This window comes from Mus musculus, chromosome 1, assembly GCF_000001635.26.
Source record: "Mus musculus strain C57BL/6J chromosome 1, GRCm38.p6 C57BL/6J".
NCBI lineage: Eukaryota > Metazoa > Chordata > Mammalia > Rodentia > Muridae > Mus > Mus musculus.
This window is the reverse complement of record NC_000067.6, coordinates 162,559,649-162,583,986: the sequence shown is the minus strand read 5'-3', so window position 1 is coordinate 162,583,986 and position 24,338 is coordinate 162,559,649. Positions and strand designations below refer to the sequence as shown.

The 24,338-nt window shown below is 41.5% G+C and overlaps 1 protein-coding gene across 4 annotated transcripts in view; it reads right to left on the bottom strand.

Annotated features, from left to right (window-relative positions):
* Vamp4 (vesicle-associated membrane protein 4) overlaps positions 1–13,472 on the bottom strand; it is a 28,568-nt gene extending 15,096 nt beyond the window's left edge. For 2 of the 4 annotated variants that reach the window (NM_001356527.1, NM_001356526.1), the window contains exons 1-4: positions 13,207–13,472; positions 9,571–9,689; positions 6,069–6,115; positions 2,118–2,168 (exon numbers count right to left, since the gene is read on the bottom strand). In NM_001356527.1, the coding sequence (NP_001343456.1) occupies positions 2,118–2,168; positions 6,069–6,115; positions 9,571–9,636 (164 nt within the window). In that variant the 5' untranslated portion in view covers positions 9,637–9,689; positions 13,207–13,472. Of the gene's footprint in view, positions 1–2,117; positions 2,169–6,068; positions 6,116–9,570; positions 9,690–13,107; positions 13,160–13,206 lie in introns of those variants that run through there. The other 2 variants (NM_001347125.1, NM_016796.3) reach the window with 1 other exon arrangement.
* Between the last annotated feature and the right edge of the window lie 10,866 nt (positions 13,473–24,338).

Genomic DNA, 24,338 nt, shown 5'->3' with positions numbered 1-24,338 from the left:
AAATTCATATGGAAGTAAAGAAGCTAAACATCCAAAGCAATTCTGAGGGGTAAAAAAGGAATTGGGGGTGTGTATGGCAGCTGAAGAGATGGCTCAGCAGTTAAGAGCACTTGTTACTTTTACAAAGGACCCAGGTTTGGTTCCTACCACCAACTTAGTGGCTCACAACTATCTCTAACTTCAGTTCCAGGGGATCTAACACCATGTTCTGAATTCTGCAAGCACTAGTTATGTATATGGTACATACACATTCATGCAGGCAAAACACTCATATACATAAAATATATTTTAAAATATATACTTAAATTTTTTAGAAAAGAATGAGTTCGGCATGGTAAGGGAGATACTGGATCTATCTAGAGAATATATGTAAGAGGAAGGGTTATTTCAACTGGGTGAATTGAATATGGCTCAAAGAATTGAGGACAGCAAAGAGAAGAAGACTGTTAGATCTAGAAGCTATGTAGATGAGTGGGAGAAAGATATGGCCACAGCTGAAAGGAAATTAAGAACTAAAACAGCTTACAGAGAGGTAAAACAGCTTCACGGCCTTAGATCATACAGGACTAGAAAAGGTCATCGGACACACAGAGGAAGGGGTTTGACTTTTTGAGCTGCTTTGCAGTTTAGCCTGTCACTTACTATGTGTGAATACTGCTTGCAAGGAAGGCTCTTTCAGCCTTGGATTTTCTCACCTTTCAAATGAGGATGATAGTTTGTCTCACTTGTGAGAATTAAATGTGATAGTCTTTCAAACACTTTACACGGCATGCAATGCTTAGCCATGTACTTGATAATGTCAATGCTCTTCCATTAAAAGAAAAAAATCCATGTCTGCAACACACACATTCTTCTTTATTTTATAGAGAAAACACTAATTTTCCATTAATACCCCCATCTTGTGGTCTTTAAAGGTACTGTTGAGCAAAAGAGGGTTTTTTTTTTTTTTGGTTGTTTTTAATTACGTATTTTATGTATATCCAAACAATGTTACTGACCTATATAGCTGAGAAATACTCTACTGAATTATTATAAATGAAGTGGTAACAATGCATCTTAGTTGAATAAAATAACCAATTTGATATACTAATGTCAGGGAGTTTTCCTTAAGCATGTGGCATGGCTAGTGTGTCACGTTGTACACACTGGTGAGTCATGTTGTGTGAGATTAGTGTTCATGAGACTCAGCCATCAAGGTACAATTGGCTCGTTTGATGACTGACTTCTAACTAAATCCAGCCAGCCTTCAGCTCTAGAGTAAGAACCACTACATCACTTAATAATTCCTTCTTATTAAAATCTTCTGTGATTGTTAAAGTTGCAGTAATAGTTTCCATATCCACATCATTTGTGCGTGGCTCCAAAGACACACTGGGCCGTAGTCTACATTAGATTCATTTCTGCAGAAGCACTTCAGATGGAAACAAAGTATACTGGCTGAACAAAAAACCCAGATGTCTCTAGATTGCTCTACTCCGGTGACACTTTAGATATGAGAGATGGATACATGATGTGGATGGATAGTCACTCTGGCTTAACAATTACATACAGACACCCTTGCAAGCACATTCTCATACACAATGCAGAATGTCCTGTGAATCCACTAAGACCCTGAGATAATGGCTTGTGAGGCCAGCTTCACTCTACTCCATGTGTACTTTACAAGACCATCATTAGACAGTTTCTTAAAGCTTCCAGGTACTGATGAAGAATGCTGTGTCTGAAGGCTACATATATAGACTATAATAAAATCCATTTAGCTGAAGTCTAGCAACAATTCCCTTGTAACACAGGATTCCAAACTGGAATTGCAGTTACTGGCTCCTTTTGGTATTATTGCTGCAGTGTGAGACAACGGTGCAGGAAATAGCACCTCTGGCCACTCTCTTTTTCTATATAATATGAATCTAAAGGCATTTTGTGTCATGATCTCTGCTACTGTAGTTAAAAAACAGCAATGGATAATATGGACACAAATAGATATAGCCTCTGTTCTAATCAAAACAATTTTGTTTATAAAAACAATGGGCAGATCTGTTCATAGACTGTAGTCTGGTAGCTGTGGTCTACAGAGAACTATGACAATCAATTTAACAAATGAGTATCTAGGAACTTACTGCTTAATTTTATCATTTCTAGGTCCAAATCTTGGTCCAGATGGTCCCCGTCTGAAAATAAAACATGCAGTATACATTAGTAATGACAATATTTCACAAATATGAGCACAGAATTACACCTATGTGTGCAATCAAGCTAGATTCTAAATATGGATCATCATTAATCATACAAAACTGTATTTTACAGGTGTTGGTAGAAATGAATGCTACATAATCATGTATAGACTTCATGGTGCATGTCATTGACCATAATCTAATTCTTCCAAGTGTTAAAAAACTTCCTGAGAAGGTACAGATTACATAATCCTAATCTGCTTGTTCGAGATAGGGTTTCTCTGTCTAGCCTTGTCTGTCCTGCAACTTGCTCTGTAGAACAAGGTGGTCTCGAACTCATAGATCCCCCTGCTTCTGCCTCCAAAATTCTGGGGTTAAAGACATGCGCCACTACTGCATAGCACACAATCCTAATCTTAAGTGATATTTTCTCCTCTCTACATAAAACTCTGAAATGTCGTATCAATAAAACTGTGACTATGAATACCTTCATGGTCAATTCAAGAACTAAAACATATAATTCACTTCGAATTTATTCTAAAAATTTAAAAATCTGAAGTATATTTTTGAACATCTTTTTTTACAGAGATACCCACACAGAGAGAGGAAAATGCAAGAACACTAGGAAGGGGCTGGAAAGATGGCTCAGCAGTTAAGAGCACTGACTGTTCTTCCAGAGGTCCTGAGTTCAATCCCCAGCAACCACATAGTGGCTCACAACCATCTGTAATGAGATCTGACGCCCTCTTCTGGTTGACGCCCTCTTCTGGTGTGTCTGAAGACACCTACAGTGTACTCATATACCTAAAATAAGTAAATCTGAAAAAAAAAAAAAGATTTAAAAAAAAAAAAAAAAAAGAACAGCCGGGGCGTGGTGGCGCACGCCTTTAATCCCAGCACTTGGGAGGCAAAGGCAGGCAGATTTCTGAGTTCGAGGCCAGCCTGGTCTACAGAGTGAGTTCCAGGACAGCCAGGGCTACACAGAGAAACCCTGTCTCGAAAACCCAAAAAAAAAAAAAAAAAAAAAGAACACTAGGAAGTATCTAACAGTCTCAAGTTCCTAATATTATCTTGTTATAGTTAAGTGTATATAACACCTTGATCTACCCATTTCAATGTTCTAGGAATGGGAGCTTCAGGGTATTTTGATGAATATTTTTCTGAAGATAGAGAATAAGGTATAAACCACAAAACTAAAAAAAAAAAAATCAACATAGGTTCTTATTACACATGAAACTTTCTAAAGGAAGTCAAAGTATGCATTTGTAAGAGATTGTATTTGAAAGAAAAAAAAATCAAACTACTCATTAAAATACCATTTACTAGTATGAAAATATCATGTTGCCATAACTTCTGTAAGTTTTTCCCTTTAGGTTTTCAGAGCTCCAACTAAATACTAGAGTTCTAGACCAGCATTCTATTCCAAATAATAAGTCAAAGCACAATATTTTATATTCTGAATCAGAGGGATTATAATAAATCAAGAGAAAAGCATGGAAAAGCAGTCATTAAAAAGAATGTGACAGATGAGGTAGTTACTTAATAATAATTATGTTAAAACCACTCCAAGAGCTGTGCTCACCTTTACTCATAGCCCTTTGGAGGCAGAGGCAGGTGAAATCTCTGTGAGTTTGAGGCCAGTGTGGTCTGCACAGTGAGTTCCAGGACAGTCAGGGCTATGTAGAAAAACCCCCAAAACAAAACTAAACCAAACATTCCAACTGCGTGTTAACTATAGAAAATATCTCCATATTTTATCTCATATTTCTGCCCAAATGATACGATTCCCACTCTCGGATTAGAATTGTAGCCTAATCAACAATCTTCATGGGCTTCAGTTTTATTTAATTTTTAATTTCTAAATTTTAAACACTTAGGCTCAAGCAATCTCCCACTTCCCAAATAACTAGAACTACAGGCACTGTCAACATACTCAGTTTCAAGGAATTGTCACAAAATATTTTTATTAACAACAGAAAAAGAAAAACAAACAAAAACCAAAACCAAACAAACCAAGAGGCTTGAGAGGAACAGTGGTTGGAAATGGACAGGATACTTTCTGCTTCAGTGTCTGTGAGATACAAATCTTGGTGCTACCAGGGCAGAATTATGGTCTGTGACTATAGCTACTGAGTCAGAAGAGGGAAGCTGAGCTTTTTCCCAACATTGCCACAGCACTGACACTGGCCCTGGGCTGAGTCCTCAGACAGGCTGAGAAGGGGTTAGGCGTCTCCTGTTGGCCTGAAGAGATGCCTCCATCTTCCCTCAGCAGCATTCTCCTTACAGGTTAATCAGGATGAGCACGTAGGACTTACCACACACCTGGAGCTGGCAGGGAAGAGCCTGCTGCATAATGACTTTGGCTACCTTGGAGCTCTTCTCAGCACTGTGGTGAAAACCTTTATCAGGGGCCACACTGTGACACCAAGGACAACAGACAGGCTTGGCCCTTCATCTGTGAACTTCTCGGGCCCCAAGGAAGACACTGTACTAGGGGACCTTAAGAGTCACCCTGGGAGGGCTTGATATGCTCTTTATCCAGGAGGTTTGAACCATGAGGTAGAGACTCCAAGTGCTGGATGTATGTATGGGACTCTTAAGGTCCCCAGTACAGTGTTTTCCTCGGGGCCCTATAAGTTCAGAGGGAGGAGCGGGAGAAGCAGAGGGAGGGAAAGTGTGAGAAGGAAAAAGAGTGATAGAAAGAAGACATGTTGACCATCATGACCATGTGTCTCTACACCGCCTGGCCAGAAGACTCCTGCAGCAAAGTTGTCCTTCCTAAACACATACCTAGCCCTGAATAAGCAGTCTTCCTCACAACTGCAGCAAGACACCAAGGTAACTCAATAGGAAAGAATAATCTTTTAATTAAAAGGTTCTGGAATGATTAGATGGTCATATGCCAGAAAAAAGTCCTTTACCCTTACTTCAGCAATGTATAAAATGTATAAAACTTAAAATGCCTAAAGGGTCAAAACTCAGAAGTCCAAACTATAATGCTTGTGCAAGAAAACATAAATTAAATCTACTATAATGGCTTATTTCTTCACTACAGTATTTATGATATAAGAAGTAACAAGGAAATAAAGGAAAGAGAGATGGGGGAGGGAGGAGAGGAAGAAGGAAAGGGAGGGAAAAGTGAGAAAGAAAAAGACAGAAAGAGTGATAGACAGACAGACAGACAACGGCACACATCTATAATCCCAATATTTGGGAAACAGAGGCAAAGTGGTAACTGAGTTGGAGGACAGCCTGGGCTACAGAGTGAGACCCTGTTGGAAGGATGGGAAGGAATGGGTAGATATGTAAATAAAATTGACTTCAATCAAACCAAAGCTCTAGTTGTGGTGTGGTCACTTTGGGACACAGATATGAGTGTGCAGAAGCCTTCACGCCTAGCTAGGGGTTTGGCTTGTGTTCTCATCTGCACACAAGCATTTACAACAGTTTTGTATGTTTGAGCCAACATCTAGAAAGCACTTAAACCACACAAGTGAGTGGACACATGGACTGTAGGTACTCATACAATAGAATATTACCCCAAACCATGACCTACTGACCCACAGACGGATCTCAAAATAAGCAGGTCATGTAAATGAAGCCAGCTTGAAACGTATAAAAAGGTGTGTGTGTGGGGGGGGGCACGACATATAAGTTTCATTTGTATCAAACCCTAGGGAACAAACTCTGCCGTGACAGAAAGGAGTGTAGCCCAGGAGAGCAACAGCTTACAGAGAGCGCCAGGGAAGGTCTAGGCAACTGTGTGCCCGTCCTTTATTTTGATGATACTATAAAGATTTATTTTTAGCACAGAGCAAATCTCACATGAACACTTTAACTAGATGCACTTCCTTGTATGTTAATTACAACCACCGGATTAAAAAAAAATTAACTTACAGAAAAAAGTCCTCTTCTTCATCTGAATCATCTTCCAAAAGATTTCTCTGTTAAGAAATGAAAAGGCCTTGAATTTTCAGATACAGAGGAACTACAAACTCTAGCATGCTCACATTTCTTAAAAACAAGCTTCCAGAAAGAGGGAACAGTAAATTACAGATGCCTCTGTGGCAGCTAGAAGAAATGGAACCTTGTTTGTTGATCTTCCAGAGAAAATGCGTTCAATCCCAGAATCTTACCATTCCTCCTGCCTCCACCCGCTCTGTTGGCAGCACTGAATTGTGGAGTCCAAGGGCTACACAGAATGAGTAAAGGGGTGACCTTAGGGCAGAGATAAAGGCTTTTCTAGATACTTATCCTGAAATATATGCTAATTTCCAACAAGGCAACTTTACAGTTTCACATTATCAAACAGGAAGTCTCCCTTGAAATGGAGATGGTGCTGCATCTCTCTAAAGAAGAGCATTAGGTCCTAACAGGAGGTTAAAATTAAGCGAAATCTAAACCTTCAGACACAGATAATATACATCTTGTAGGCAGAGTAATGGTGCCCCAAAGATATCCAAGTCCCAATACCAAAACCTGTGACTGTTAACTTGTGAGGTAAAAGAGACCTGGCGGGGGTAACTGAGGAGTCTTAAGGTCCTTACTGATTTTTCATTTAAGCCACAACTAAGGAAAATGGTTTTTCCAAGAGAGGAGGGAGGCAAGAAAGAGACACTATGAGACTGAGATTAAAGATGAAGGAAGGGTATGAACCAAGAAAGGCAGGGAGCCTCTTGCAGCTTGTCTCAAGGAGCAATTTCCCCCTAAGAGAATATAAAATAGTAGCTTTGTCATGCTTTAACTTTGGGGTAATTTGCTTCTACAGAAATGGGAAATCAATCACGTATGTATCTTTTCTGAGGACATTGCTCCTCCAAGAATTAGACCAGCCACAAATAAGTCTTAAGACACAGAAGAATCAGCCAGGCATGGTGGCAGACGCCTTTAATCCCAGCACTCGGGAGGCAGAGGCAGGCAGATTTCTGAGTTTGAGGCCAGCCTGGTCTACACAGAGAGTTCCAGGACAGCCAGGGCTACACAGAGAAACCCTGTCTCGAAAAACAAACAAACAAACAAACAAACAAGACACAGAGGATCTAATTAAAGGATCTACTCAAACCTGTAACCACATTTGGGGGGTGAGGGGTGGCTCATAAGCACAAGGACCCGAGTTTGGATTCTCAGCCTCCATGTTTTAAAGCCATGTGTGGCATCACATATCTCTGCCCACAGTGCTGAGGTATGGAAACAGGAGGACCTTTGGTGCTCTCTGGCCAGCAAGCCTCCTCAGTCAGCAAGTGCCAGGGTCAGCGAGAGACCTTGTCTCAAAAATGAGGAGGAAGGCAACAGAGGAAGAGACCTAATGTTGACTGGTAGTCCTCACAAGCACACATACAGGTGAGCACGCTTACATTCACACACACAAATATTAAAATAAGAGACGATAAAGTCATTGTGGACAATAAGTTAATAAAAAGTATAACATAAAAGAAGTCTCCAAGAGAGCTTAAGACTGTCCTATTAAAAGTTCTGAGGCTGAGTGTGGGAGGACGATGTGAGGAAGTGGGTGTGTGCTGATGTGTGTGGTGAGGAGTGAGGGCAGGAAGGGAAAAAAAAAGTACACTAGCAAAGGTGGATCAGTTTATTTAAATATTGCTGCTTAAATAGTCAGTTAATATTTGAAAAACAGAGGGAAGAAGAACAAAGAGGGTAAATCACTAAGGTGCCTAGAGGTGCCAAGGAAAGGTAAAAGATGAGGAGAAAAATAACCAATTTGGCACAAGTGTGAGGGAACAGAAGAAATGAATATATGTTGTATGTCTATGTAGAATTATCAATATATAACACATACTAAAGAGTAACAAAGGAAGGCTCTATGAAATGTTCATTAACAAATACTTGTTAATACTGAGCATTTAATATGGGAGCTGTACTATGTCTCAACTTTCAAAGTACTGGGTAATCCTGAGACAAATGTCATGGCTAGAATTCAAACAGCGACTGGGCAGAAAGTGACAGGTGACTACATGGGGTTTACACTGTTGTGGAAAATCATTCTGCAGAGATGAAACTTAAACTGAAGTTCACATGATAATAAAGAGTCAGCCAAAAATAAGAAACAGGGTATTCACTGCCCATAGGCGAACGGCTGGCACAGAGAAAGTCCGATAGTATTATTGACATTAAATGAATGACCCTATTAAAATCAAAATTTTATATGACCGGAATACCACAAAGTCTAGCCAATATTTTTTTTTCAAGAAATTCACCCAATGTAAATGTCAAATAAAGAGTAAGGTGGGGTGTGGAGAAAAGATATCCTGGTAAGTTCACGCATAAAGAATATTAGTAATATTCTAAACCACTGAAAGACATAACCAAGTAAAACCTTTTGTGAGACAATTACAAAATGTACCATCTTCCAAGAAGCAATGAAAATGACATAAAGGGACCGGTTAGATGGCACAGAAGTTAGAACACTGGTTGCTCTTCCAGAAAAGCCAGGCTGAATCCCCAGCACCTACATGATGGCCCACGATCTTCTGTAACTCCAGTTTCAGAGGATCTAAAGCCCTCTTATGGCTCTCCTGGGTACTGCACACACATGGTGTGCAGACACACATGCAGGCAAAACACCTATATACATACAATATTTAGATAAAAGGAATATAAGGTACTAATACAATATTCACAAATTTTGCAAACTTTATGAGTCAAAGAAACCAACCACAATAAGATACACAACCTACGATTTCACTTACATTTTATAAAATGTTCAGAATAAGTCACACTTGAGTCTTCCTCGCCATGGCTAAAGGGATGAATGGAACAGGGAGGACTGGCAGGGAGGACAAGGTCTCCTTCAGAGACACTGATAGGTCTTAAAACTGACTGTGCCAGTAGCTGCCCAACTCTAAAATACCAAGATCCTCTGAACTGTATACATCTCATTTAAATGGCCATAAAACCTGAAAATATTGCCCTGATTGCCCCCACCTTTCTACCTAGGAACTGATCATTAAAAGCATTCTCTGACCTACCCTGTCTGTCCCATCTCCAGCAGGAAGGAAGGAGCAGAGGCCAAGGAGAAATGAGGAAACAGTTTCTCTTCCTCCTCCTTTCTCTACGTAATTAGATCACACCCTTTGCCTTACACTTCCATACAGTCGTCTATGTTCATTAAACCTCAGCATAAAAACGGGCCGACTCACCCTGCTTTTAGATATTCAATCTAAAGGCCCACATGTCACATAAAATAAAACCATGAACAAATAAATATGTTCTAGTTTTCCTCTGTTAACCTTCCCTTTATTATGGGGCATCAGGCAGGACCCTGTAGGTGCAGAGGAAAACGACTGCCCTGTTTCTGTTTCCATGCATTTCAGACGCTCTTCTATCATCTGCAGGGAATGAGACTTACACTCAGTTTCTTTAAAGCTGAAGAGTCTAAACTTACCCTCTCACTTTTCACAGACCCGGTCACGTCATCATCATTTAGGTGGCGCTTGAACTTGGGAGGCATACTTCCTGCTCACAAATGTTCCTGTGTTTCCCAACAGAGTAAGAATTCACCACCTTAGGGGGGAAAAAAACAAACAAATTTCACCATATGAGGAACTTGGGGTATAAACTAAGTGCCTAACATTGTACAATGCCCTACATGAAAGTTGTCTCCTCACTTCTAACTCTAATTAACTACTTCTCCTCCATTCCACTGACTACACTCTATATGCTAAGTCTTAGATTGAAGAACTAGTTAAAATCAGAACAAAAATGGATGTTATTCCCCTAAGGAAACATGAGAGAGCAGATACTGTCAAAGAGGGAGAAAATGAGAATAGTCCCTAAATCTTGAAAAAGCTTTATAATTTTCACTTGCAGTCAGAACACAGTGGCATACTTCTAGTCACTGCACTTTTAATTGGTTGCTTAAGCAATGATTCAGTTCCTCGTCTGTAAAAGAGTGATTTCCCCAGAATTCTGCATGAAGTTAGGTGGTCACATGAGATAACACATACAAAAACATTTATAAACTATCATCCATTAGTGTTCCAAGAGAAAGGCTAGTTTGTAAATACTAATGTGACAATCTGGTAATAACAAGTCTATATTTACATATATGCACACACACATATATACATATATATCTCACTACATATACGTATACACATATTCAAATGTGTGTATATGTACATGTTTTCTCTCTCTCTGGCCTTCCTCTTTTTTCCTGACATGTAGACCCCAAAAGCCCCATACCCATGAGAGGTAAAATGAGTTATGCTAATGAGATTGACAGGTGTCCGGCAGTCTATAAGCAGCTTCAGAATGGAGGCTATCACTGAAAAAACCAAGTCAGGATTAAAAGGCCCAGCTATTTCAGTCCACAGCCCTCCAACCTCTGCAGAAGCTGGCGGGCTAATGGCAGAAGCGATACCTGACAGCTGCTATTGTAATCTACTAGTCCCACAAATGAAGCTTCCATGAAAAGCCAAGTGGTTGGGACCCCAGATACAAAAATCCAAGAGGTCCAGACCCCAGGGTGCTTGAGATATAAACATGTGACTTTCTAGAGGGTGGGCACCTGGAGGATCAGAAGAGCTCTGGGCTCCTCATACTTTTCCATCTAGCCCATCTGATAATTAATCTGCACCCTTTCTATCAGTCTCTAAAAATAAACTGGCAAACTTAAGCAAAGTGACTCCCTGCATTCTGTGAACCAGTCTAGTAAACTAATTGAAACCAACAAAGAGACTGTGGCCATCACAATTTACAGCCAATCAGGTACAGTAACTTGGAAGTACACTCTATGTGTACTTCACTGCCCGCTTTAATGTCACGTACGTATCTTCTGTAGAAGGTTTCTATTCAGTGGCCACCTGAAGAAGGGGACAGTTGTGGCTATTTCCTAGTAGACAGTGGTAGAAACGAACTAAGAGGACTCTCAACTGGTGTCTCCTGGAGAATCTCCCGCAAAATTGCTTGCTTTCTGAGGAAAAACACCCTCCTTGCTGTCTGGGTACACAGACATTTTCTGAGAGAAAATGTGCTTTTTCATACATAAAAACAAAGAAGTTAAACAAAGCAGTGCTCCTTTGCTGTGGAAGCACCCACAGCCTTTTATATGTTAATGTGCACTGTGATTTTTCCAGGGAATACTTGAGTATGCAACATAATCAAATTTTTCTAGGGGAGTGGCTATATGCAAATATACATTTCCAGTATTTTGGAGCAGATGATGACTGACTAAAAAAATCTATAAAAGCCTAAGATGCTTAGTACGTGCTAAACCCATGTATGCATCTTCAGTAACAGAAGCATTCTTAGCATCGAGTTACATAATGCATTTTCTTTTATTCTTGACACTTCTTTCAAGTAAGCATTAAGAAAATTTACTAAGATAACTGTGTTATGTCACACCACTCAAACAGACCAATAAGTGGCTATGCACTATCAGTTTTAATATTTAGTCATTTAGTTGCCATCGTGTTCTAGAACTCTGTTTTAGAAAGGTATCCTTTCTTATAACAACCTATCTTCTATAAAAAACAAACAAACATATTTAAATAATTTAGATATCAGTTTATTGATGGTAAGGCACTAAGAGAAGCCCGAATCAAAGTAATATCATTGAAGTCAGCTTCCTGTTGTTTTTAAACTAACAACTTCACTTATAACATAGCTGCTATCCATCCATGCATGAGTCACAGCCCTGGGGGTCTTTATTCCACATTACTTCCGTTAGAATCATCTGGCCCATTTTATTCCTTACATCTTAATCTCAGAATAAATTTCATGCAGAAATATTACAGAATGCACCGGGAAAAAGTTGATAAGGCAAGAACTGGAGAAAATGAGATTTAAACTGTATCTGGACGATATATTTATATCCTTGACAGCCCAAAAGAAACAACTGGCTGATAACAGATATTGATCTTAGCTAACAGCAAAAGCTGATCTTAGCCAACAGGAGAGAGGGATCAAGCAAATTCACAAAATGTCTTTACACGGTATGACACTAAAACGTAATGAGGAGTAAACCTCTTATTCAAGTTCTAAAATCCAAGCTATCAGTTTGAGGAAGGAAGCAAACTCAGGCTAGACAAATAAACAAACCACCAGCAAATCAGCAGATAGATAAACGAGCTACCCTGGAACTACCCGCAACTAATGATATTTACAGATTAAAAATAAGTAGCGTAAATAAACTGTACTCAGAAATCAGAGTTGACTCCATTCTGCCTACAGTTCCTCCTACCAAAAATATTCTTGTCGTTAACGTGTCTACGTAGTAAGAGTCATCGTGATGTCTTTCCACGTCGTGGATGGAACACCACACGGTTCACTGAAGTGTCAACATCGCACGACTCTTACGTGTACTTCCCCGCTTGCTCAAATCTCTCGTATGCATCTTCTGTAGTACGTTCTCTATTCCGTGGCTTTACATGTAACGCACTTCTAACCTGTTGTTTAATCTACACTGGCTTTTTACCTCGACAAAACAAGCTCTATTTCATTTCGCTAAAAAAGCTCGAATCTGGCTGGGCACGGCTTTCCTTTGCTCAGCCTCCATCCCCCTCGCCAGTTCTTCCTCATTTCTCATCTGCAGTCTCGGCTGGTAACAGTTCCACGCAAATCGTGACTGGAAATCTTACTCGCAAAACCTGTTACGTGTAAGGATTCACCTCCACCCCCGGGTCATTCTAAGCACAGCGGGGATGCGCGCTTTCTCCGAACCCCCGAGGAAGGACCTCAGGCGAGCCTCTCTGGCCAATTCCTCGGCTCCCTTCGCCGCCGCCACCCCAGGCCACGCACCCCGACATCTGCTCGGAACTCTGGCCCCCGACTCCCCGTACAGGTGCCCCCTCGGGAACAGCTCTCCCCCTGGAGGGCAACTCGATCTCAAAGCTCCTCGGCCGCCCCAGCCCCTCCCCAGTCCTCGCGCCCCTTCCTCAGGACACCCCGGGCCCCCGGCCTTCCCCACTCGCGACCCGACCCTCGCGCAGGCCGGTTCCCAGCCCCAGCGGACGTTGGGGGCGGTAGGCAGGGGCGTCGCCTGGCTTCCTGCCTGCTCAGGCGCGCCGGGGCGGGATACCTGCGGTCTCCGATGGGCTCCCGGCAGCAGTCCCTGCTGGCAGCGCAGGGCAGGCGGGGGAGGGAGCGGGAAGCGGAGGAAGAAGGGTGGGAGGGGGAAGGCCGAAGGCGCAGAGCCGCCACCGCTCCGCTCTGCTGCAGCGCCCCCGCTCATCGAGCGACTCGGCGCTCCGCCGCCTGGCGCTGGGCAGAGGGGGCGGGCTCAGGCGAGGGAGATCGAGCCGCTCGGTACTCCGAGTCCTGGAGAGGGCGCAAGGGGGCAGGCTCAGGCAACGGAGATCGAGCGTCTCGGCGCTCCGGGTCTTGTCTTCTGGCGGAGGGGACATGTTCAGGCAATGGAGACCCTGAGCGGGTCGATCGCTTCCGTCTTTCTTGAACCCGGGAGAATCCCCCGGGGTTGTGACGTTCAGATCCGATGGAGGAGCACGTGGGTTGTACATGGGATGAGTAGGGAACGCTGAGAAGTCTTTCAACTGGAGCTGAAAGGGTGACTAGGATGTAGGTCCCGTAGAAGATGCTACTTTGCGGGCTGTCTGAGGGACCTGAGTAAAAGGGGCCGCATGTGATAAAATATCTGTCTGATACCATTTACAAAATTGCTGAGGGTTACTCAGTTTCATTCCTTTTGCTTGTAGCCTAAATGGCAGGATCCAAACATAGGGATTCAGGCGGGAAACCACCCTTACATTGCCATTCTGCCAATAATTCATCTCCTTTACAGTCTCTGCTTGACATATTTATTTAAAGAAGTCTGGCGTTGATAGACTTAGTCCAAAACTGTAGAAATGTGTATTTCTTTTCTTTTTTTTTTTAATTTATCCTCCTCCAAGTCTTTTAAGCTTAATGGTTATTAGTCCTTTGTTAAGAGTTTTTAAACTGTGGGGAAATATATTGCCAGTTATTTGATAGACACAAAAATAAGAAAAGATGCTCAGGGACAAGAAAACAAACCGGAGGAGGAAAATTCCAGGAGAAAGCCCTCTTTCACCCGATCTTTAGTTAGGGTTGCTGTTGGGCTCACTGGTTGAGAGTTTTCTCCTCACAACTTGGCTGACTTGGACTGAAATGGCCTGCCCAGATAGAAGGTATCTTAGTCTGTGTCTCTGGCAGGGCATGGTAGTGAGATTATCACGGAGTCACTAGACAGCCCAGAGGTGGTCTTTTGTTTGTTTGTTTCTATTTATTTAATGTTTTTAAAAGATTTATTATGTGTATGGGTGTTTTTGGCTGCATGCATATATGTGCATACACTACTATGTGTATGCCTGATGCTCTTAAAGATCAGATGAGGACTTCAAATCCCCTGGGACTGGAGTTACAGGCTGTTGCAAGCTGCCATGTGGGTGCTAGGAATTGAACCTGGGTCGTTAACAAGAAGGATAAGTGCCTTTTCTCACTGAGCCGTCTCTCCAGCCCCTTCAGTTGATGATTTTATCCGTATATTTGCTTACTATGCCGAACTTCCTTGCCTTGTTTCCTTAGCTAGTTAATGTCCTTGTCTGTTAACAGCATAAGGAAATACGATAGTAGAGCTACAATGGACATGTCATTCATACATGCCTTATTATTCTTATGAGTAATCTGTTATTTTTCTTTGTATTTAGTCATAATGCCTTAATTTGGCTACTTATTTTGATTGCTTTTGGGCCAGGAACATATGCCCCCACTCTTCTTTAGTAATGTGGGAGAGACCCTTTGACTATCACTAGCATTTGTGAAAACTTAGGAAATGTGATTTCTATGGTCAGCGTGAGTATCTGTCTTATTTAGTGTTCTATTGCTGTGAAGAGACACTGTAACCACAGCAACCTTTATAAAAGAAATCATTTCACTGAGGCTAGCTTACAGTTCTGAGGTTTAGTCCATTATCAGCATGGCGGCATCAGGCAGACATGGTGCTGGAGAGGAGCTGAGAGTTCTATTTCTGGATCTGCAGGCAGCAGGCAAAAGAGACACTGGGCCTGGCTTGAACATTTGAAACCCCAAAGCCCACCCCAAGTGACACAGTTCCTCCAACAAGACCACATTTATTCCAACAAGAGCACACTTCCTAATCCCTGCCAAGTAGTGAGTGCCACTCCCTAATGACCAAGCATTCAAAGCTGTCAGCTTCCTGAGGCAATACTTACTCAAACCACCACAGTCACATATTACCAGTAAGTATGAATGATTACAAATATCTCTGTAACAAGAACTTAGAAACCACTTTCATTAAAAAGCACTGATCATTTGAATCCTTACTTGCTTGAACCCACAGGTAAATCAAGGTAGTATGAGAGGCAGGCATGGCTGCCTTCATTGTGTCTGTCTTCTTTACATTGACTCGGAATCCCACCAGACTCTGCATGCACACACGTTAACCACTCAAGTAGTGTCTTTCGCCTAGTGCTGTGGTTCTCAACCTGTGGGTCTCAACTCCTTTGGGAAGGGTATCAAGCAACCCTTTCACAGGGGTTGCCCAAGACCTTCGGAAAACTACAGATATTTACATCCTGATTTGTAATAGCAGCAAAATGACAGTTATGAAGTAGCAGTGAAATAATGTTATGGTTGGGGTCACCATAACATGAACGACTGTGTTAAAAGAGTGGCAGCATCAGGAAGGCTGAGAAGCACTGCTCTAGGAGAAAGGAAAGCATCCTAAAGGTGCTGGGCTTTGACACAGGGTCTTACTATGTAGCCCTGGCTGTCCTGGAACTTACTATGTAGATCAGGCTGGCCTCAGACTCACAGAGATCCATCTGCCTCTCTCTCTTAAATACTGGGATTAAAGGCAGGTGCAACCATAACCGGCCTGGACCCTTAGTATTTCTAGTGGCTGCCTTAGAAACAGCAGACAGCCAGAACAGTCAAGGACACAGTACCTACAGAGTCAACTAACCACCAGCCAAAGAGCATACGGGGGCTGGATCTCGGACTGTTAGACATGAGTCAACTAACCACCAGCCAGAGAGCATACGGGGGCTGGATCTCGGACTGTTAGACATTTGCAGCACAGAGGTGCAGCCTAGTCTTCACGTTGGTCTCCTAACAAATGGAGTGGCGGCTGTCTGTGACTCTGTTCCCTGACTTTGGATCCCTTTCTCCTAGCTGGACTGCCTGATAGGGCCACAGGGCCTCAGTAGGAAAGGATGCACTTAGTCTTGCTGTAACTTGATATCCCAGGGCCTGCTGGTACCCAAGTGGGGCTTCCCCTTCTCCTAGAAGAAGGGGAGGGGGTAGTGGAGGGAGGGACTTGTGAGGGTGAGACTGGGAGGTAAAGAGAGAGAGGGGCTGTGACTGTAAATAAATAATTAATGAAAAATAATACAAAACAAACAACAGAAACAGATGGTTGTGAGCGCCATGTGGATGCTGGGAATTCAATCAGTTTTTTTCTGCAAGACCAGCCAGTGCTCTTAACTGCTAAGCTGCCGCCTCTCCAGCCCCAAGTGTCAGATTCTTAAGTAGACTTTCCATCATTTCTTTTCCATTTAGCTCATCTCATGCTTTCTTCCAAAAGTTCTCATTCCCATTCCCGAGCCGTATTTGAGGTCCGTGTGTAAATCAGGTTGTCTCATGCCCTGCCCAGGATTCCTATTTCTCAAATCTGCTAAGACGATTGCTGCTCGATTTATTTCCTTTCCAGCTTTCAATCATTTGTTGCTATTGTTTCCTATGAGGAAAAAAAAAAAAGGAATGTAAATTATAAGAATGTGAATAAATAAGAAATAATAAAATGCTGAGTTCCATCTGTCAGTGAATAGCAGTAGGAGACAGCTCAGCAAAAAATATGCTGTCTATTCTTTCTTTATAGGGAAACACTCCTAAGCAAACAAGAATGTGGTCTTTCAAATATAGAAATACAGACTCCCTGGCAAACAAACTAATAGTATTTGCTTGCAGAACAATTCATATGTGTGGAATTTCTTTGGCAACATATCCGTGGGCTGAGATTACTTATGGTAAATACATCAGGAATCTTGTTCCGAGGGTATAGATCACTGAGAAATCGCAGTGTAAATTATTAATTAGCATAACAGTGTTTAACAGCTGTTTCATAGCTGAGTCAGCTAGCTCATTCTGTATTAGTGGGGTCACTATACATCTCGCTTAGAAAGCACATAGAGTTCCCTGGACAAAAAGTGCACCAAAGTCAGGAGTTATCTAAGGAGCAATGCTAAGTAATCTAATCCTGTCCCTACTTTGTATCATTTGATCAAGTAAGTTATGTGGAGCCTGGCTTTAAAATACAAACTGACTATGATTTTTTTTTTAAATCATGTTTGTATGGTCCTGGGAATGCCCTGATGACTCCTCAGAAACCTTAAACATGACATTAAAAGAAGGGTTCGTAGAGACACTCTGTTTCCCCCCAACCCCCTATACATCTTAGGGAAATGCCCCTCCTTCAAATGAGGACATCAGAGGAAACACATCTGGTTGTGTTATACGTCTTAACTTACTGTTAAAAATGGCCACCATTTGTCAAATGCCTGTCTTTAAGCACCATTCTCATAGTTAACCCATTCCATTACTATTCAACAACCTAGAGATAGTATCATTTTCCTTGTCAATTTAGAGAGCATGATTCCAAGATAAGATTGTGTAGTTGTTCAGGGTCTTAGGGAATACGCACTAATAAATATTGCAGAGATATAAGCTTACATTAAGGTAAAATAAATATTTCATTCAAATAGGTCACATGCTTCCCCTAAAATAGAAACTAGGCAGTTCTTACTTTTTAAAAGGAGGGATAAAAATGTTTAATTGTGGAAGTTTATTGGTAAATTGAGTCAATTGCAGTGTTGAATAGACATATCAGTAAAATTAGGAATTTTTCAGATACTTCACTAAGTTCTTTAAAATTGTATAGAATTAACATGCCAGGATGCCACGATCACACAAAGGTAGACTGAGACACAGTGGTTATCACATATTTGTAGTTAGAAGTCTAGGTGACCTACACTTTCAATCCCAGGACTCAGGAAGAGAGGCAAATGGATCTCTGAGCATTCATTGTCAGCTGGTCTACATAAGAAAGAAAGAAAATAGAACAGAGCCAATATTCAAATTAAGCTATTTCTAAATATTGCATTGTGATACATTGTTCCTAATACTGAAAATTTCCTAACACTTAAACATTTGTAAGCCAAATAACAAGAGACTGGGATAGTAAAAATCAATTTATCAACTTTATAGTTAAAACATAGTGCAAAATGGAGATAGTAAAATATAAAGTCAGTATGTTATTTTATCTTAGTACAAGTAAAACAATTTTATTATACAGAGCCTATCAAAAAGTTTTGGTTTAAAAGACACAATTTCTGTGAGCTGTGTGGAGTACCCATGATGAACAATGCTGTGCGGCCCAGCAGCAGGCCAGACAACAGCTCCCACAACCTGGGGGCTGAGAAAGTTTCATAAATAAATACACTGTCGGACCAGCTTCCTTCTATGGTGTGTGACCTCCTGGGGAGGTGTGAACAAATGTCCGTTTTTCCTCAGCTAGGGCACCAGCAGCAGACAAGAGAATAATTCCACCCCAGTCTATTGTGGTGAACCAAAGAGTTGATTGGGTGTGGAGTACTTCCTGGACTGTGGGTGACCCAAAAGCAGAGAGTGCATCACCCTAAGCCACCCCCTACATGGCTTGTTGCCCAACTAGCAGATGACTCCACTAGAGAGACTTAGCAGTTCTGCTTTTATGAGCTTAGGGTCTTGAGAATCTTGTGACTTGTAGCATTGTAGCATTCTGTAGCCTCCCGAATCTTGTGAGCCTCTCCTTCTAAGAGCAGTGCTCCAATTCAGAGGGGTTAGTTAGGCAACACTGTGTACTACTGCATTCAGCCTGTAGCCTTGACTCTATCTAGTTACTTCTAGGGAGATGCAGAGAGGGTGCACCTGGTACAAGTGTTTAGAATTTCTCTGAAAATGTCCCCTGTGCCAAGTTTCTTCCAAACTGATGAGCAAGCTCTTGGTTATTGACTCTCGGTCTTATTTTCGACTAACTTTTTGTAGCCTTCCTTTGATTTGACACCATATCAATAGTGTCAAATGGCAGGCCAACATAGAATTCTCTTATTTTCTCCTCACAGTTGTCTGCCATTGATTCTTCTGTTTTATCTTTAGCTGCTCCAGCAGAACCTCAGTCTGATCCTGTGGCGGTAGCTGTGGACTTCCTGCAGCCCATCCACTGTTAATGGGGCAGCCATACCCCCTCACCCCCAGCTTATTCTTAAAGCATATAGAAGCGCTCTTTCAAGTTTAGTACCTTGAGATGATCCCACTTGATCTAGGAGGGTTTAGTGTGCTGAAGGTCAAACATGGCTTTCTTGCTGAAAGTGGTAATGCTAATTTTAGGTGTAGTGTCAAAGTGGATCAGCTAATCTTTCAAATATATGTGACAGGTATTCTATTAAAGTTTGAGGATATAAAAGTGGTGAACTATTACATTCTCTTCCAAATACAGTCTTATACAGCAACACAACACTAAGTGTGTTAGCCTCTCCTCATGCCCCACCCCCTGCTCCCTGCTTCTGCTTCCATGCCTTTGCTCCTCCATCATGGACTCTTAACTCTTTGGAACTATAAGCCCAAATGAATTCTTCCTTCTTTAAGCTCCATAGGTTGGTTGTGGTGTTTTACCATAGCAATAGAAAAGTAACAAACACAGCAAGAGGTAGCATAAAAAGAAGGAAAATCAACTGAATTAATGAGTTTCAGAGATTTTAGCTCATAACTTAGGCTCCTTGCTTTTGGGCATAAAATAAGACAGATTATCATGGCAAAACAGCACTTTGAGAAGCAAGCTGACCACTTCATAGTGGCCAAGAGAAAAAGAGTCAAAGAGACCAGGCAGTGGTGGCACGCGCCTTTAATCCCAGCACTTGGGAGGCAGAGGCAGGTGGATTTCTGAGTTCGAGGCCAGCCTGGTCTACAGAGTGAGTTCCAGGACAGCCAGGGCTACACAGAGAAACCCTGACTCAAAAAAAAAAAAAAAAAAAAAAAAAAATCAAGAAAAGAGAAGAAAAAAAAGAGTCAAAGAGGCCGAAGCCCCACTGTTCTTTTGGAGGCTATGTCTCCAATGGTCTAAGACCTCCCAAAAACCCATGTCCTGAAATCTCTACTATCTCCCAATAGCACTGCAAGCTAAAGACCAAGCCTTCAATATAAGGGTTTTTGAGGGATGTTTAAGATCCAAACTGTAAAATAAGCAATAGTTGAAAAGGATTTTAGTCAGGCTTAGAGTCAAGTGAACAATGGGATAAATGTATTTGGGTTTAACAGTAAAACCACAGTCAAGTCAAGTGGGAGTGCTGTCATATCCTGGAGGTAGTAATAAGGGGAAGGCATTATTGTGTCTTGGCATGGATTGCTTCCTGCAATAGTACGCTCAGTAGAAGAAAAACAGAAGTCACAGTTGTAGGAGAAGGGTTTCTGGTAGTGGAATACAGCCATGGCTAACCTGATCTATTTCTCTCCCCTTTTCTCTTGCCAACTCAGTGGATTGTAGTGAAAGGCAGAAAGAAAGATAATGAAGTCTCTCTTTTCTTCCTTGTGCCTCTTTTCTTTTTTAGGGCAGCAAGTCATTTAGCATAGGGATCCTCCCAATTGCCATCTCTAGGAAGAGTCCAAGGAAGAATATTTACAAGAATGTCTATTTTCTATTGATGTGTTGAGATATCAGAATTGGTCATTTTATTATTTTTAAAATGATTTATTTATTTTTATATGCATTGGTGTTTTGCCTCTATGTATGTATATATGTGTGAGGGTGTTGATTCCCTGGAACTGGAGTTATAGACAGTTGTGGGCCTCCATGTAGGTGCTGGGAATTGAATGTGGGTTCTCTGAATGAACTAGTCAATGCTCTTAACTATTGAGCCATGTCTCCAGCCCCTGGAATTGGGTATTTTATAAAAGGTTCGTTTAACTGCTGTATTTGGGAGGATGAAAAATCCAAGATCAAATAGCCCCATCAGATTGGTCCCTGGTCAGGGCCCCTTGTCTACATCATGTAGCAGATGACCTCATGGAAGGAGCACATAAAAGATGAGAGATTTCATGAAAAATAGAAAGGCACAGTAGGGCGAACAGAGTGTTGCTTTTATAACACAAAGATACTACCTTCAGGAACTTAGCTTTGAGTCTGTCATCTTAGTTCATCCTCCGCCTTGATATGTTTGATGATTTAATTACTTTCCACTAAGCTCCACTTCTTAAAAATTCCACTGCCTTCCAACGTTGCTGCTCTGAGGACTAACATATAGACCCTTGGGAAGTCTTCCCAAAGGATTTCCAGACCACAGCCAAGGAGAAAGCGCTGTGACTCTAAGAATGAGTGCCTGTTAGCATCTGGGGTGAAGGGATGAAGAGCTGTCAGTGGTCACACTTGTACAGAGTAGTCAAGACAGTCAGGCTTGTGGTACATCCCTGAAAACATCACAAGCTAAGGCAGAGGATGATAAACTCAAGGCCAGTCTGGGGGTCTATAGCAAGGACTGCCTCAGCAATGTGAAGCAAAACACACACACACACACACACACACACATACACACCCCTGGGGGGGGCACAAGGAAAACAAATAAAAAATAGAAGAGTGTGGAAGGCTGGTCAAGCAGTTGTTTAACAGGGTTTTAACCCTTGAAACACCAAGACTCCCACCCCAATGAAGTGGAAAGGAGACTGAGTATTTTTATCAAAACCTCAGAGAAAATAAAATACTAGAAAAGCCAATAGATTTATTGACTCCAAGGCCATTACCGGTTTTTCACAAGTATTTTGATTAACATGGGAGAAATGGAAGCCACATTGACAAGTTTAATTTTTAGTAGAATTACAGATTTGTTTTTATGGTGGTTTGAATAGGAATGCCCTTCAATAGGTTCATATATTTGAATGCTTAGTCACCAAGGAGTGGCACATTTTGAAAGGATTAGAAGGGTTAAGAGGTGTGGCCTTGTTGGAGGAAGTGTTTCACTAGGGGTGGGCTTTGAGGTTTCAAAAGCCCATGCCAAGCCTAGAGTCTCTTGCTGCCTAGCCATCAGGATTTAGCTACTGCTCCAGCGCCTGCCTGCCTGCCTGGTGCCATGCTCCCTGCATGCAGATAATGGACTGAGACCCTGAAATAATAAGCTAATTCCCAACTAAATGCTTTCTATCATAATCATTACTTCTGTCATGGCGTCTCTTCGCAGCAATAGAACAGTCACTAAGACACGTTTTGTGGAGTCAGGGTTCCATGGAAAATAAACAAGTTATATTTACTAATAACAACATTTAGCCAATGTACGAGTGAAATTGAAAAGCCAACTATAAATAGCTACAGAAATGAGAGGATAAGACTACAAGATGTCGAATTCTAGACTAGGAGAGATGACCTGTCTTTAGCAGTGTCCTTAGATACAGATGAGGGATTGTGAACTGGAAAAGAAAAAATAAAATGGCATTAAATGTAAAGTAACAAAGGTGTGGCCCAGATTAAAGGTGTGTCTTCCCATCTCAAGATCTGGATTAAAGGCACATTGTCTTGCTCCCTTGAGATCTGGATCATCGGTATACACTTCACTTCTGGATTGTAGCTCACTCCAGGCATAGCCAAGCTGACAACCAACATAAGCCATCACAATTGGTTAGTGAGAGTTGGCCCATTAACATTGATTTTGTTTTTGTCTTTGATCTTTTTTTTAATATATGTATTTCAAGAACATAAAAAGAAATGTGAGGCTAGTTGTGGCTCAGCTGGTACAGGGTGTGGCAGCAAAACTAATGTTCTGAGTTTGATCCCCAGGAATCTATGTGGTGTAAGGAGAGAATTGACTATGTTCATTTGGAATATTTAGAGACAAGTGTATATTCACATGCATAATACCTGTTGTGTGTCTGCTACTAAGTCATGAGCATAATTCAAAATACATTATTGCTTTTACCATAGATTAAATTTCAAACAGAAATGAGTACATCAAATAATTACACATTGCCACGTATTTAGGAAACAGTAAAAGAATTATTGACAGTAAGACTAGAAGAGAAGTTAATAAAAAAGAAAAAATAGGCTTTCTGAGGGAGATACCTTTAAGTAGGAAACTTCTAAGCTGACTAAAAGTGTGAAAGGCTCCTGTCATGAAAAACAAGGGAGAGAATGTTCCAGGCAGAAGGACAGCAAAGGACACTAGGCAGGAAAGAATGTGGCATTCAAAAATAGTATTTTGACCATTGTGCTTAAAAACACATAAACCTTTCCATCTTCATTATGTTGAAGTAGGTGGTTTTCAGTGTTAAGTACACTCACATGTTGGGCATCAAATTCCGGGAACCTTTATAGCTTGCGAAATTCAAATTGTATACTTACTGGCAACATCCCTTTTGTCCCCAGCTCCACTAGCTGGCAACCATAATTCTACTTTCCTTTTCTGCCCTTCCTGAGCCCCACCCCAGACCTTGAGATGGAATCTCATGCCACCAAGCTAGTTTCAGAATTTCTCTGTAGCTAAGGATGACATTGAATCCCTGATCCTTCTCTCAAGTCCTGGCATGTGCTGCCACACCCTGCTCACAGGTCTGCCTTCTATCTGTGTGCATTTGGCTATGTCAGCTCCTTTATATAGGCAGAATCATGTGGGATTTGTAAGTTTATGACTGGCTTGTTTCCCAGAGTAGTGTCTTTAAGCATATGTCAGGATTTCCTTTTTAAGGCTGAATGCCATATACCCCGCATTTTGTTTGTCCACTCACCCACTAGCACTCCACTGTAGAAACCTGCCACTTTTGTTGCTTCTGTTAGGAACACTCGAGTTGTTTTTCTCTCTCTTGCCTCTTGAGACTAATGCTCTTGTGAACATGATATGCAAGCATCTCTTCAGCATTTCCCTTTACTCGGGAGATGGCTCAGCAGTTGCAGAGGACCCAAGTTCAATGGCCACCACTCATGTTGGGCAGATCACAACTACCTGTAAGTCTAACTACAGGAAATCTGTCACCAAAGGCTCTGGGAACTCTACCACATGTGGCATACACATACACTACACAAATATACACATACACAGAAGCAGACACACACAAATAATAAGTATGTTTTTTAAAAACTTTTCATACTTCTGTTTTCCTTTTCTTTTTCTCTTTTTGGATATAGACTTAGCTTGCTGGATCATA